At 41.9% G+C, this 17,253-nt stretch overlaps 1 protein-coding gene across 7 annotated transcripts in view; it reads right to left on the reverse strand.

The window, feature by feature from the left end:
- The window catches only part of RBFOX2 (RNA binding fox-1 homolog 2), a 225,951-nt gene that overhangs the window by 159,378 nt on the left and 49,320 nt on the right, over positions 1–17,253 (reverse strand). For 6 of the 7 annotated variants that reach the window (XM_084809714.1, XM_084809715.1, XM_084809720.1 and 3 more), the window contains exon 2: positions 4,866–4,916. In XM_084809714.1, coding sequence (XP_084665840.1) covers positions 4,866–4,916 — 51 coding nt within the window. Of the gene's footprint in view, positions 1–4,865; positions 4,917–8,554; positions 8,601–10,295; positions 10,353–17,253 lie in introns of those variants that run through there. The other variant, XM_084809712.1, reaches the window with a different exon arrangement.

Raw genomic sequence — 17,253 nt, forward strand, 5'->3', positions numbered from 1 at the left:
ATTTGGTGCGGGGGAGATAAACGTACATACCATAGGCAATGATAGATCCACAATAATGCCTCCAAGTTATCTGTACAACCAGAAGAGCCGGTTGCACTTTTTCCATCTTATGGATGCTATATAATTATTTCTTCCCTCATCTTCCCTAACAGAAGCTAACTCACTCAGTTTGAACTAGACCTACCCTTCCACCCAACCCAATCTTTCCATATGCACTAAAGATACATGTAACTGATCACCTAATTTTTTGTGCCCATTCCCAAGCTTAATTGCTACCCTGTCACAAAAACACCATTCCTTAGTAGTGTATTCCAGGTCTCCACCAATGGCCAGAAAATGGGACACTATACTTTGGAAACAGCTTCCAGAAGAAATAATGTTGTCTTTACCACTGTGGCCTAAGTCCTTTTGTCCATCCCACCCCCACTTAATCCATGCAGACAACTACTCTAGAGCTGAATCTGTTTCCAGTAGCATTCAGCAGTTCCTGTGTAAGGAGTGCCCTCTTATGGCAAAGAGTAGCCACAGGCACAAAAGTTGTTCTTGAAATGTGGCATATAGATCTTTCAGTAGAGAATGCAGCCACAATGTTTTTCTGGCCATAAACAGGCATGGGATCAACTTTCCCAAAACCATTTTATTTTCACTTCCCAATATGCAGAACACCTAGGAGCTATGAGATTTTAAAACTGAAAATTGAGCTACTATTTGATCTTTTCCTACTCAAACAATTAATTCATCGAAGGGTTAGCTTGTTTCATTTGTGCCTAAATATTTATAGTTGAACAGAGAGTATAAAATGCTTTAGGTTCTTGCTACGAATGAAACATTTTCCAACTAAAAGACATGGACATCATAGGGAAAAAAAGAGAACAGCCAAGAATGGACACAGGGAGCATCATCCAAAGCTAAAGAAGTCTACAAACATCTACTAGCAATTTAAATATTAAGAGCAGAAGATGTGAACTAGGGACCAGCAATTAACAGCCTGATGGCCCCTAGCAAAGTTCTCTCTTCCCCCCTCCCCCCCTTTTAAGTTCCAAACTAAACTACACATTACATTAAGCACCTGCTTCAAAAGCATACTTATCACTGGCCACACCCTTTCCTTATCAAAGTAGTTGTAGTGGTCCTAATCCACATCAGGGATGCATGCTGGGTGTTTTTTTTTTTAACCCTATCTCCCATTGCTATCTTCTCCAGACCTGCAACTTTCCCCTGAAGCTATGATTTGCAGCATACAGCAGATTTCCTTCATGTTAACATATTTTCTTCACTAAAGTCACACATTGAAAATTACCCAATTCTCTATTCTGATTAAAGTAGGGGTGGTAAACAACTGACATTGAAAAGTGAGACCCTGGAATAGGGTTTTATTCAGTTTTATTACAGAATTTAATGTTAGCCAAACATTCAGTAATATTAATTTTGTCAAAATGTATCCAGGTTTACTTTTCAGTCAGAGCAGTCTTCTGATACAAAATTAGATTAGAGATCCCATGGCCTCCTCTTTCTTTGATTCTTGCTAGATTCTAGATGAAAACCTATATTTTTCTACCACCAATGAACTAGGGAACCAATGTCTGCCAAGTTCATAATACCGATTATTGAAAGAATACTAAATATGAATAAAAGTTGGTCAGATTTTGTTTAGGACAACATTCTGAGAAGTAAATGGGAGAAATGGCACAGTTGATGTTGTTTTTATCCAGAATGATGTTTTTATGAGAATTCATTTGAGCCATTGAAGTGCTGCAAGGCAAATATTTATTCAGAACACTTTACAATCATGAGAATGAATACATGCTAAAGAAGATTTGAAGTATTACCTTTCTCCTTTTGCCTGCTAAGAGTTTGGAATAATTCAAAAGGCACATACTTTTACATGAAACCAGTGGAAAGAAAAGGTATGTTGCTTATTTTGGATCAGAAATGCACATGGTCTCTCCACTAGAGGGTGTTCGGTTAACAGCAAAAGGTGAAGAGATATTACCTAGTACAATTCACTGCTCACAGGAATGAGCACTGCATATAAGCATGCGACACTTATAAGGCACTGCATGAGGCAAAACCGCAATAAAAAATTTCAAGAGAGCATCTGTCCAAGTTCTGTGCTTGCCATCGCCATCCATCCTGAGTCAGACCTGAATGGTCCTCTTTCATTTTTGCACAAAGACATATTTTGAGATTTTTACTGATCTTAAAGAAAAAAAGAAACAAACATGGTTGCTCAGAAACAGCATGATATAAGCTTTTAAACTGTAGGTCCTTCTCTAATGCAGAAATTCTCTCATTTTTAAATCAAGTATGATCTTAAACTAATTAAACCACTGAAAAAGCCTGAGGATGGTATTTTTTCATTGAAATCAGGTTTAATCTAGCTTCGCTTATTAGGAAAATAATTTTAAGACCAACCAGCATGTAGCAGTCATAAATCACTTCTTCATTCATATGAATCAATGGGGAATACACACTGCTCTCTGCTTTGATCGTATGTACCTAATAAAGACTTGAACTGCCTTTTCATATGTTAGAGTGCATTTTCAAAAGTACAGAATGCTGATTTAACTTTTATTGCATTTGGACTTTTTGTTTACAAGTCAGAATGGAAGGTTTTGCTCTTTCAGGTCACAATCATGGAAGTGCTGCTGCAATTCTATAATAGCCCATACTGCCATGGATTGCATTACATGAGCGACTCTCAACCTGCTTGCCATCTGAAAAAGCTTGCCATCAACAATAACCTGTCTCAAAATGGCCCTTGATACTCCAATGTGAGTATCAACGGTAGATCCAATAGGATTGCGCCCTAACACAGACAGAAATGCTAAACCATTTAAACATTGTTTGGAAGACTGGTAATATTCCTCTTTTAACCTCCCTGAATGTGTAAACAAGAGGGGGGTTTAAATATATTAAGAGATTGCACATGAAATAGCTTTGAAAACACTGATGGAGGGAGCAATTCTATGTCCCCTAGACAGCGTCTGGGGGACATAGGATTTTTCATTTCTAGGCTCTGAGGCTGGAACCAGGGCTCTGTCTTCAGAGCCCAGAAACTACGCTCCCCTCCCCCTTGTAGCCAGCCCAGTTCTCTCCATAGCGGCTATGTGTCCAGACTCAGAAATGGAATGTAGAGATGGGGAAAAGGGGGAAGTCCCAGGGGCAGGGAGGAGACTGCAGAACCTGCATTACGCAGCTTCCTATGCACTGCGTGTTCTCCCCCCATCCCACTCTGAAGCACCCTGGCTATACAGGCAAAATCACTGTCTAACCAAAAATGCAGGGAGGTCAGAGTGCAGAGGCGACAATCGCCTCCGTGCTCTGGCTGCCTTACACTGGGTAGTCATCAGCCTCTGAGTTCGGAGGCTGACAACTATCTCCATAGGATTGCGCCCTAGATATCTATAAATGTCTTTGTTCAAAATGAGTTTATCTTGGAACAGATATAGGCACATGTATCCCCAACGCTATATATTCACTTGAAAAGCAGGGAGAGGACTAGTATGACAGAGATAATTCCTAGCAAATTACCTGTATTGTCTACAATAGAAAGACAGGGAGCTTTTCAAAATACAGCTACCTTAATTCACATTTTTGTTTAATACAGAGCTAATTTAACACAGAGACTTGACTGCTGCACTCCACAGGACCCAGCGATAGGTTACATACAGTTATCTCTATCCCATCAGACCTCTCCTGCGCTACCAAGAACTTACTATCATGTTAGGAGCTCCCAATGAGATTAGTTAAAAGCTTTGAAACCTTATTAAGCTAAGCCTGAAATGAATCCACCTAAGAGCCAAGAGAGACTAAAAGCCTCTCAAGGCCAATCAAAAATCAGACACAGTGAAGACATGAAAAATATTTCTGTATAAAATGGATCAAATGGGAAATTTAAATTTAAAAGTGAAGTTACTTCTGAAGCAAGCAGATGTCCCATTATAGTGAAAAGGACAAATCACTTTAAAACACTGATTTACTTGAATTCTATTCTCCCTGAACACACAGCTAATATCTCGAACTAAACTAAAAATAAATATTATTCGACTTCTGCAATATTTTGGAAGATAGAAGTCAAAGTTAGGACAATTTTTTATTCTACACTATCTCAAAAACCACACTCCTCTCAAAATACCCAACCCACAATTTTCTTACTCCCAGACCAAATTTCAGCTCATTATTTCCCCACAATTTCCATACACATAGAAAAGAAGTAATGGTCAGGGAAAGGAAACATCCACAGCCTGGGACAGCTCTGCACTGCCAGCTAAGCCACTCCTGGTTACCCCAAGCTTTGCTCATTTCGGCAGTAGAATTTATGGCCACAGGGTGGAGTGGGGTGTCATTTTGTTGCTGCTGCTCCTATTGTTAAATACTTGGGAGTCATAAATCCTTGCTGATCTACTATAAAACACCCAGAGAACTATCAGGAGGTCCTGATCTAGCTTGTGCCCACCCCTGCTCTGCAGTTCCCTCAGAAGCTCCAGGGATTTTCCTCATAGGCCAACTGATACTTGGACGCTACTTGTGCCTCTTGTTGAACTCCACCTTCTTGCAAGAAGGCCCCAAGCAGGAAGACACTGTCTTTGCCACAGCAACAGGGTCATTACTCCCGTGTTGACGCCTGCCCTCACATAACGAAGACGTTGCCCACTCACAGCCCCTAACACGGTATAGTTCTGGTACCGATGGGAGTTCAAGGGAAGCTAGGCCAGCTGTTCTTTTTACTGCACATGAGATGGAACTGTTATCAGCCCCTTGCAACAATAAAGTCACAATAAATCCTGATGAAATATTATTTATACAGTGATAGTAGCCATTCTGTAATTATGGTGTTGAAGGCTCACAAAAATTACTCTTACCTGACTGTCTCTTGCTGGGTATCCATGATAACTGGAAGTCAGAGGCTCATTCTGAAAGAAAGCAGAGATGATTGATTTTGATAAAATGAAGGTTAAGAGAAAAGGTATCTATCTGATATAGCTGAAAAGTAATAGTATATAACAATATGAAAAGAGAACAGGTTAATATCCCTCATTTTTTCCTAGTGCCTACATTATAGTCTTTTTGATGCCAGGAGAATATCTTTTTCTCCCAGGCATTTTAGTTCTTTAGTTTTTGTTGTTTTTAATTCTGTTTTTGTATTTTTAAATCTTTACAATGCTGCTGGTCTTTACTTTGTATACTGTAGTTTAAACTGTTGTGTGTGGTTTTTTTTACATTATGTTGTATCATGCTGTGTTTTATGGTTTTAACTGTTGTGAACTGCCCAGATAGCTTTGGCTACTGGGTGGTATAGAAATGTAATAAGTAAATAAATAGTCTGCCATTTTATATTTAAGTGTCACCAAAAAAAAAATTCACTTCTGCAAAACCTCATATGGGGAAAACTGCCCTTTTACTATTTGCTTCTCTCACCGGTGTTGTTGTTTTTTCTTTTTCTTTTTTAAGGAACAGTCCACATTTGGACAGCCTTTCATCATGGATGGGGAACATGTAGCCCTCCAGATGTTGTTGTACTGCAACTTCCATCAGCTCTAGCCACCGTAGCCAATGGTGAGGGAGAATGGGGGTTGCATCCAACAGCATCTAAAGGTCCACCACTTCCCCATCCCTGCTTTACAGCCTAATTCTCTTAGCCAGTGAGGTTGGAAACTTGCCCCTGGACTGTAACACTACCTCAGGCTGCAGGTGACGGCTCACATGACTGAATGCTCCTTCATACAAAAAAAAAAATCCCTGCACATAGAACTGCAGATAGGCACTATTGACATTTGATTTTCTAACCTAGAATACTTTTTTTTGCAATTACCAATTCTATTATAGGAATTCCGGCAACAGTACAACAAAAAGCCTAACATCTATAGACTTTAGTATTATAACAAGCCAAAATGTTTTTGACATCAAACACTAAATTTTCAAATCTATGTATTTATTTGTAAATTCACTCTCCAAAAAAAACAATAAAGGGGGACCACTTAATTTGAGACATACTAGTTTTCTACATAAAGGGAATTTCTTGTAGGGAGGGGCCTTCTTGACTGACAAACAATCCGTTTGACAATCAGTTCCAAAGCATCTAAACTGAGTTGCAGTGTCTGCATCAAGTAACATTAAGAAATGTCCTGCTCATGATTCGATTTAGACAGTTGAGAAGTTCAAGCATATGCTTGAACAAAAGTGACTGGAGACCAAAAAAAACCCTCAGCATGCTTATGCAAAAAGAAGACGTGGACACTTAAAGGCCATCATATAGTCATATAAAGGCCTAGAGATAAAGTGTGTTTTATTCTGTAAAGAAATGTGCTCTACACTGTTCCAGTCTCCTTGCTTTCAAACTGCAACTCTAATTGAATCTCACTCTCTACAGGGAAGGGAGAAGTTACTGGCAGCAGTGGTATTTCCCCAGGAAGTCTCTGGTGTTGCCAATTTTACAGGTCAGTAACTTGCTGGTGTCTCTTGTTGAATAATTATTCTCTGCAGGATTAGCTATTGTGGGAAACTAAAGGAAGCAGGGTGAGAAATGGGTACAAAGAGTTAAACTCCTAGGACAGCAGCAGAAAAATCCTTTTATACCAAGTACAGAGAAAATCCCTGTTAATCAGTAGGGGATCCCAAAAGGAAAAAGGAAGCAGAAGTGCAGTACAGAGCAAAATCCACTTCACTGCATACACATAAGGGGAGTTACATAGGGAGACAGAGGTGAAAGAGGCAATATTAACCATTTGTACATATAATCCTCCTTGCTCTTTAGGAGCAAAACACTCCTCCCTCCCACACACATACAGCGAACAGCAAAAAAACAAGTTGCCTTCCAACCGCTACACAACCTGGTGAGACAATACCACAGTTAACTTCTCTTCCCTCCTGGATAATTTCTGCCAATGCTGAATTGGATTTCTCTTGCTATTACAAGCATGCAAAGAGCCTTTTACTGGGAAATTCAGTTAGAATGCCTCCACTAACAACACGAAATCAAGCTGCCATGGGATATTTCATTGTTTTATTTACTGCTAAAGGGCATCTCTGTGTATTTGAAATATATTGTATAGAAGGGAAAACAGAGAGTGGAGAAATAAGGATTTCAAATCTGCCATGCCCATATGATTTTTAAACTGTTTTTAAACTTGTAAATTCTTGAAAGTTAAAGGTTTTATGTTATGTTTTATCATGCCCAGAGAGCTTTGGCTATTGGGTGATATAGAAATGTAATAAGTGAATGAATGAATGAATGAATGAATGAATGGTTTTACATTGTCTGTACTAAATCATTCACAAGACATCATTCATTTGAGCATTTGTATACTATATCATAGTAAGTGAAGAACAGTGAAAAAGCATTGTGATGTGCATATTTTGATCCTACTTTCTTTTTTATTACATCTTCTTCCCCCACCCAGGCTTCCTTTGCCAATTTAAGAAGATCTGGAACTGCCTTCTGTAAAACCGTGACTAGATCAGGGATCAGGTTTGCACCTGCCTGGCTTTGCTCTCAATGGAATGCCTACTTGGATGTACATCTCAATGTGGGTAGATTGGATGTGCAATTTGGATGTGTCAGTGAGTGGACATTCCATTCAAAGCAAAGCAGTGTGAACAGACTACATCCAATTTACCAGACAGATACACTAACTATGTATTGTGGTTTTAATGTCCTATATATTTTAAATTGTTTTATTGTGTGTTGTTTGGTTTTAATTTTGTGAACCGCCCAGAGAGCTTCGGCTATTAGGTGGTATAGAAATAAATAAATAAATAAATAAATAAATATTCAATTTGCCATACAGGTATCCCTCATTTTGGTGCACATCAGTTCCTTACATGGGACAGCTATATTACAAATACAGAAAGTGATAGTACAGTGAACTGTGGCTCATTGGTTTTCAATCTGTGTTCTTAGGAGCCCTGGGATTCCTCAGAAGCGTACCAGAGAGTTCTCAATGAGAAGATTTGCAATCCTGGATTAACTTCCCCCAAAGACCACTTGTCTAACATTACTGCTCTTTCAGAGCAGTATGCAGTTGGAAAAAGAACTCTGAGTGCATTCTAGGGCTCATCATCATTTTCTGTGGGGCAATACTATAACAAAGTTCATTGAAGACAGAAAACTTGAAAACCACTGTCCTAACCACTCCAGTGAAATCAATCCTAACTGTTAAATGTACCACAACCACACTTATGGACAGGAGTACAGACAAACTGCCAGTTCCAGGCTGCATTTTAGCAAAATGACATCTAATCTACTGAAATTTTAATATGACAGTAAAAATGGCATCAGCAGTTAGTCAACTGTCTGAACTCAGGCTCTATTTTCATACCAGTATAGAAAACCCTAGGTTAGAAATGATGAGTAATAAGCCTTTGGGGAAATCAGAATACAGTACTTTTCAGTATCAGCTACATTTATTATAAACTCATCAGTGCCTATGCTGCTTCCAAAGGGTACATCTAGATAGGAAGGAAGAACAATGGCCATTGTATAGGGAGAAAGCTAGAAAAACCACTTAACTCAAAATAGCAACAGAAGATACTTCACAAGGCTTTTACTCACCACCATGGACCATTAGGATGGCTTCATGTTTATCTTTTGTTGTAAGCTAAGAAAATAATAAGGAATCAACCTTGGCAGCGTCTCAGGTCTAGGGTATCAACCCTCAACCCCATTCTCTATCCCCATCCCACCCCCAACTTATACACAGTACCTTAGCCCATTTTCTTCTATAAACCACCTCCTGTTGACACCATAAAAGTAAATACAGTAGCACATATAACCACCTTCATCACAGACACATGACAGGATGGGGCAAGAATAGCAACAGAGATCTGGCCACTGAAGTCATGAAACTCTACAATAGGGATGGAGAACCTCAGGCTTGGGGCCCAAAATCTGGCCCTCCTGGGCTCTGCAGATGGCCACACACCTACCCCTTCCCCAGACCACGCCCCCTTTCCCCCAACCATGGATGATTTTATGGTTTCCTGACATTTGTGCAGCTTTTCCACCCTTCTAAAAGGTTGAAATGCCTCTCCTAAAGGTTGTCTTTGGCCTGGCCAACTCCATGGAATATGGTCCCAAGAGCTTTTCCCAAAATAAAATTCAGCGCTCAGGCTGAAAGAGGTTCCCCACCCCTGCTCTACAAAATACAGACAAAGTTAAACAAGACAGAAGGGGGTTTGAAGCTGAACCTTGAAGAACTTCAACTTCATTTGCAGACATGAACAATAATTGTCTGGGTACAAACCTTGATTAGGTGTTAGCATCCCAGTAACTTTTTCTCATGAAGCAACACTTTAGACAAGATAAGTCTTATTTAAGCAATATAGTTCCTAAGTTGCACACCTTGACGCCACTACAAGGTCAAGAAATCAGGTTCTATCCCTGCAATTATCTTGATGCTTGGCTATGCTGTACTACTAGAACTGCCATGGAAGTGTTGGACCAAGTGATACATTTTCACATGTACTTATGGAACAAAGTTAAAGGCTTTCCCCATGGATTCCAGTGGACAAAGAAATCTAAAGAGACTATTCAACCTCTGAATCCCTAAGAAAGCCCAAGATTGCATCTTAATACTATTATTTTATTTAAAATATTTTATGAGTAAAAATTATTATTTTATCCTAAAAGGCCCACATGGCAACAACACATTAGAATACATTAAAATATCTCTGGGCCATGTCCACACAATGCAAGCAGTGAGGCATTCTCCGTCACTATTCCAGGATAGTGAAACTCTTCGTGGTTTGGCAACTTCAAAGCATTTCCTGAAATATTAAACAAATCTCCAGCATGGGGTAAGCTGGACCTATGACCAGGATAATGGATACCCTGAGTGGTATTAGCATACAGTATTTTTATTCCGGATTTTACACGTTTGTTTTTTATTTTGTTACTTTTCCCAAAGCCTAGCATTATGTTTGGAAGCAGTGATTACCTCACCAGTGCTCTGCAAGCACCTCTAGGATTTATCAACTTCAACAGGTTTGCTCCAGCAGCACTGGTCCTTCTAGAGGCCTTCTAGAGGATCTTCTAGAGGCCATAAGGTAAAATTTAACTATGTGGTCACAACTGACCTAACCCAAGCCTTCTATAGGTGACAGTCTAGCTACTGCCTCACACACTCAACTTTTGTGTGCACATACATTCAGATTCTTAAAAACAGCCATAAGTGGGATGCAACTCTACTGGGAGATCCCCAGAATTTTGTATGTGATCTCCCAATCTCTTTAGCAATTTTGAGAAAGAAGTTTCATTCACCCAACTCCATTAAGATTGGTGGGGCACGTTTTACCTCCTCTCAGTGACTTCTGTGACAGGCCAACTCTTTTCTGCAGAGACAGTGGCTGTCTGTCAGGCAGTTACAGGAGAAAACATCCTTCCAAATGACATGCTTTAAAAAAATGGCTGGGATCCCAAGAGAACTATGGATGACTTTTCCTCCGGCTTGCTGGCTCTTGCACTGCTCAGATGCTGCTTCAGAAGGCTCCATATGTTCAGGAGATATTTTCAGGGGCTGGAGGGCTGCTGCTAAAAAATAGGAGCTGAAAAGCCCCAGTGTGCATGCGGCATTTTAGTTCCCATACAATGTCTCCAGAAGAAGGAAGCAAGATTATACTGTGTTCAAAATATTCATGCAGTATTGCTCTGATGCACTTTTCAGAGTACAATCAGTGATTTTCTGAAATAATCTGCAACTTCCTGTATGACTAACTGAACTTGCTCTATTTCTGACAAACATGCCAGTACTGTACAGGGATCTGATGACATCACTCCCTCTTCCTTCCTGGAATTCTAAAATACGCTGCTCTCCTATTGCACACAGTTCTGATCTCCATGGCAACCTCCACTCCTCCTGGGTTGGAGGGGGGGGGGATAGCAGGATACAAGGCTTCTCAGTCTCTTTAAAAGTTATTCTCCTAGTAGTAACTAGAGCTAAATTTAGATACTTTTGAGTATGGTATCTTGTAACAATGAAAAATGTTTAAAAGCTTTCTCCAAATAAATTAATCTAAATCAACAGTGTCATGTCCTTCTTCCCTAGATCAGCTGAACAACACACAAAAGAACTGAATCACAATGACTACCTCTTAACTACTGCACACACCCATTTCTCAGTTTAGCTTTGTCTAAATACATACTCAGAAAGGAGACACACACTTGTTTGTGTTTTGGATTTTCCATTCAGTTCACAAAACATCACTATGAAAATAAGCCATTAGGAGTTTTGTTGCAAGGACACATTTGACTGCAAACTTAAGCTCTCTAAGCAATTCACAAAAATTAAGACCCAAAATTCAACATAATAAAAACACAATATGAAATTTTGAACATACAAAAAACAAACACAATTTAAAACAGCTAAAACAGTTAATGATACAATACTAGGACCTGATAAAGCAGCTAACATTAAAAGCCTCATCAATGCCATCAGACGCTTGGGAATAGAGCAAAATCTTAACCTGGTATTGAGAAGATGACAATGTTGGTGCTAGGCAGGCCTCAGTGGGGAGAGCATTCCACAACTGAGTGGCTACCACAAAGAAGGCCTTCTCTCCCATTTTCCAAGCCTCCCTCGGAGGAAGCACTTGGAGGAGGACCTCAGATGTTGATCACAGTGTACAAGTAGAGTCATAGTGGGCGAGGCACACTGTCAAGTATTGTGGTCCCAAGCCATGTAAGGCTTTAAAGGTCAAAACCAGCACTGTGGATTTGACGCAGAAATGTAGAGGCAGCCTGTGCAAGTGGGCCAGAATTGGTGTTATATGATCAGACCTGTGGCAGCCAGACCTGCTATCAATCAATCTGGCTGCCACAATTTGCACAAGCTGCAGCTTCCAAACTATCTTCAAGGGCAGCCTCACATACTATGCACTGCAGTCATCGAACTTGGAGGTTACCAGAGCATAAACTACTGAAGCCAGGTTAGCTAGAAGAAGAGGGCATTCCATGCTACTGAGGCCACCTGAGCCTCAAGTGACAATGAAGACTCCAGAAAACCCTGTATGAAATCCTTCAGTGGGGTTGAAATCCCAATCCGAACAGGCTGAACACTTACCTCTCTTTCTTATCAAACCCAGGTGAGGCGGTGGCTGTTCTAAGTCAGTGCCTGTGGACGGTAATGGACTGGATGAGGGCCAATGAACTGAAACTCAATCCAGACAAGATGGAGGTACTGTTAGTGGGTGGTTCGTCTGTCCGGCTAGGTGATATTTAACCTGTTCTGAGGGGGCTGCACTCCCCCTAAAGGTTCACGTTCATAGTTTGGGGGTGTTCTTGGATCCAGAACTGTCACTTGAGGCACAGGTGAACTGAGTGGCACGGAGCACTTTTTATCAGCTTAGGCTGGTATACCAACTACGCCCTTATCTGGACAGAGACAGCCTACCTAGTTATCCATGCTCTGATAATTTCTCGTCTGGATTACCAGACGAGAATACGTGAGGCTGCCTTTGAAAACTGTCCAGAAACTTCAGCTAGTCCAAAATAGGGCATCAAGAGTGTTAACAGGGACTGGCCAATGAGCTCATATTACGCCAGTACTTTTCCAGGTGCACTGGCTGCCAATCCATTTCCAGGCCCAATTCAAAGTGTTGGTATAAACATTCAAAGCCCTTAATGGCTTGGGGCCAGGTTATCTGAAGGATCGCCTCCTCCCATATCTGCTTGCCCAGACCTTAAGATCATAGAATAGTAGGGTTGGAAGGGGCCTACAAGATCATCCTCAGCAATCCTTCTCCGGGAGCCCCTGTCAAAGGAAGTGAGGTGGGTGGCTACTAGGAGGAGGGCCTTGTCACCTGTGGCACCCCGGCTGTGGAATGAGCACCCTAGTGAAGTTCGCCTGGCACCTACATTGTATTCCTTCCGGCGCCAGGTGAAAACCTTTTTATTTTCCCAGGCATTTGGGCATTTTAGCTTTCTAGATTTTTTAGCTTTGCTGTTTTAAATCTGTATTTATTCTGGTTTTATTCTGGCTGCATTGTTATATTGTGGTTTTAATGCTTTTATATTTTATATTGTTTTACTGTGTGTTTTTTGGTTTTAATGTTTGTGAACCGCCCAGAGAGCTTCAGCTATTGGGTGGTATAGAAATGAAATAAATAAATAAATAATCAATCTCAGTCTTGTCTTGAAGGAGCTTCAATTTATTACCCCTCATCCAGTCCACTGTCACAGCCAGGTATCGATCTAACATATCCACAGCCTCACCTGATGAAGAATGAAGATGAAACTGAGAAATAGAGCTGTGTGTCATCAGTATACTGATGTCAGGAGCGCCCTAGCGGCCTCTTTCAGTCTACTCCAATAGCCAACTCAAGACACAGATGAAAGGATTCTTTTCAAGGCTTTAATTCTTTTACAACTTAATGACTCTTTCAGATGCTAATCACCAGTAACTAAGCAATGAACAGCAGAGTAGCCTATGCTCCGAGTAGGCAGTTGATCCCCGTTTGAAGGAGAATCACTTGAAGACCCTGAATTTATGGGCTAGGGAGAGATCCTCACTCTTTCCCTTGGGTCCACAGGAGGCGGCCATAGCTTGCGCGCCAAACGGGCGCTACGCTTCCTTTCCGCGCCCTCCATCGCTCGTCGATCCCTGCGTCGAGCATCTGGCAAGCCCCCCTCCCGCACTTTCTCACTGCTAGGATCACTATCTATCCCAGGAATGCCAGCAGGAGGAATCTCTGCCAGCTGCTGTGCCTGTGAGGGATGAGCCGGCTCCTCTCCCACAGATTGCTGATCCTCCTCAGAATCAGAACTGCTCTGGGGTTCTATCGGCTCAGTTTCCACCCTGACATCTGATGGCAATGCACTCGTAAACTCCAGATGCCCCCACTCAACAGTTGTCAGGGTTGCCTCTGAGCACAAGGAGTGGCTCAGATTCTGAAGAGGAATTGCAGGAGGTGGAGGAGAAATTACCCAGGCTTGTCCAGAGATAAAACACGGACTCCTCAGGCTTCAAAGGCCCAGCTGGATGGAGAGGGCCTCTCTTCACACACTCCTGTGAGAGACAGTGAATAGGGAGAGGTGGGGCTTGGAGAGCCTGAATTCTTAGACACCAGTTGCAGACGCAGAGCCAGGAGAGCGATGGCGGGGCGGAGCTTAGATGGTCTGCCTGACTGGCCCGGCGTGAACAATGGCACTTAGATGCCTCACAAGAGAGAGGGAAATCCCCCACCCCCACCGCTTAAGTTAGGACAGTAGCCCGCCTTTTCTTCAAATGGTGGGCAACTTTTGTAGCTTTCCTTTGAACTCCCTGAAGGCGTTTATTTTGTAGACTGTGAGTCACTGACCATTTGCATCTGTATGACCCATTGAAGTAGTGGAGTAAAAGCTGAGAATTGAAGCTTCTTGTCTGTGTTTTGATTGGGGTTCTGAAGTTTACAGCAGAGTAGGGATGGGGGAGAATTTCTCCCCGAAACTTCGGGGGGCCGAGTGCCAACGTGTTCGGCCCCCCAAAGTAGTTTCGGGGAGAAATTCTCTGCACCCCCCCACCCCCCGCACCCCCCCGGGACGGGACTTACCTTTCCCGAATGTCCCTCCCAGCGGCGGGTCCCGGCGGCGGTTCGTCAGGTCTTCGACAGGGGCAGAGGCGGCAGCCGGTCTTTCGACCGGCTGCCACCGCCGCCATTCCAATAAAAGTAAAAACAAAAAACAAAAACGCCCCCGTGATAGGCTACGTGACGATTAACGTAGCCTATCACGGCTGACTTTGAAGATCTAGCCATGATAGGCTACGTTAATCGTCACGTAGCCTATCACGGGGGCGTTTTTTAAAAAAAACTTTTTATTTCGCGGCCGGGCAAGGCGAGGCGCCTCCTCCCCGGCCTGAATTTCGGCTGGGCGAGGCGGGAAGCCTCCCCCCCAGCCTGAATTTCGGCCGGGCGAGGTGGGAAGCCTCCCCCCTGTGGCCTGAACTTCGGGGGGAGCAGCGAAGCGCCTCCCCCCCACCGCGAAGCAAGCTGCGAGACCAGGTAAGTGGCTTTCGTGCACCCCTACAGCAGAGGCAAAAGGGAATCCTGACAACAGTTTGCATAGCATGGGAGACAAAATCAACTCCTGTGGAACTCCATGCTGGAGAATCTACAGGGCCAAGCAATATCCCTCAGCATTACTTTCTAGAACCAGCCATCCCAGTAGGAGCAAAACCACAGTCACCTCAGAAGGATGCCATAGTCAGTGGTATTGAAAGCCACTGAGAGATAGAGAAGAAATAACAGGGTCACACTCCCCACATTTCTCCCCCCACGTAGGTCATCATTCAGGGTGACCAAAGCTGTTTCCGTGCCAAAACCTAGCTTGAACCCTGAATGAAATAGATTCAGATAATTGGTCTCATCCAAGAGCATCCGGAGCTGGTTGCCAACAACCACTCAAGGATCTTTTCCAGTAAAAGAACAGTAGCCTCTAGCCTAAAGTTGTTAAGATCTTCCAGTTCCAGGGGGGGATTTCTTCAGGATTTAGAACTGAGGCTTTCCCTTCCTAGAAATAACAAAATGAACACACAAAAACACAACATTCACATAAATATATTCCCATCCAATACTAAAGTAGAGACGTTGTTCAAATTTACTGTACATAAATGAGATAAGTTACACAGTGCGTTGGGATTCCAGTTCAGCAATATGGTTGCTGCTCAAACCATGAGACAAAACAAAAACAAAAACCACCCTATAGCTGAATACATATGCTGTAATTCAGCTGAGTAGTTGGAACCCAAAGGACTCCAAAGAGATCAAAAGCGTAAGAGAGAGAAACAGTAGAGCAAAATAATAAGAGACAACCAAACGCATTTTCAGTTTACAAGACAGAATACCAGCTCTGGGATTTTGCTTATCTAATGAGATAGCAAAAGACCCAGGAGAAACCAATGAACAAAAATAGCTTTCTGCTCATATCAGAATTACAGTGATTTGGAACAGTTTACGAGGCAAAGCATGTCAAACACGCATAGCTGCTAAGGGATGTTTGCAAGATAAAGAAAACATTAAAAAGAAGGTTTTATAATGAGGCAAGATGCCACAAAAATGGGGAGGGGGACACTAGTTGATGGTCTTTGGCTCACAGCATAGATTTCTGGATTGAAAAACAGATATTTCATATCAGACACTCTCTCATTTCTTTACAGTCAGCCTGGTTGGTTACCACACAGAAAAAGGATACTGCTTTCAACTTAAAGAGTTAGAATTGTTCAGTGTAGTAACATATATGCACCTGACAATGTTTGAGTTGTATACCATACTTTAGATAGCTTTTCCCACAAAAGGGGAAGACATAGAACTGATTATATACACAAAAATTCACAACATACAATGCTCTCTTAATCTAATTTTAAAAGCAAATTGGAAGAATACCCCCAGAGCCAGTCCCTGAACGTAACTTGGCCTCTGCCTAATTCTTACGTCATCTTTTGGTAACTACCACAGTTCACTCTAATTTCCAGGGTATGACACTTGCTCACTCAACCAAGTAAACAAATATTCTGGCAGATTTCTAGTGCTAGTGAGCTAGTTGTTCCTTTTTAAATGAGTGAAATAAAAGGAAAGATGAGATCCAAATTGCCAGAGGCAAATTACCAGAGAACATAACTGTTCCTAAAAAAGACAAGGAAAATAGTAGGATTACTCTAAATTCTGAATTTAAAAAGAGAAAAAGAAAATAATTTGTACATAACTTAACATGGCATAACCAGCAGCTGCTGTCTTCCTCTCAGGACAGCAGGCAAAGTAATCCTACCCCCCTATCCCCCAAAAAAGATAAGGAGGAGACATTTCTGGGGCACTGCGGAGTGGAAAAGAGAACAGAGTCTAGAGGTAGGAAATACAAACAGAAGACTAGTTTCTGGAGAGTCACAGACATGGCAACAAATTAAGCATAGTTTGGGGCTTATTTTACTACTGTTACAGCACAATGTTATACTTGTCTACTCAGAAAAAGTCCCATTGAGTTCAATGGATCTTACTCCCAGGTAAGTGGGTACAGGATTGCAACCTTATCTTGGTGTTTCCCTGCTTCCATAACCATCTTCCAAGATTTGTTCCTCACACAAGCTGGGAATATTTCCGCTTATCAAGTGTTGGTCATTCTGACTTGAGCGAACCTAAAATAGTTAAATCTACCTGCATGCCCCTTAGACATTCTCCTCACCTCCTAGGAGCCACATATCCATCAACAGGCCCCACACAAGCAGGAGAATGTTTAAATGACCCAGCCACATGGACAGGGCCGGATCACGTCTTTCCCACAGAATG

The sequence above is a fragment of the Heloderma suspectum genome, chromosome 7 (genome assembly GCF_057233095.1).
Source record: "Heloderma suspectum isolate Gila_16-S chromosome 7, 16-S_ref, whole genome shotgun sequence".
Lineage (NCBI taxonomy): Eukaryota > Metazoa > Chordata > Lepidosauria > Squamata > Helodermatidae > Heloderma > Heloderma suspectum.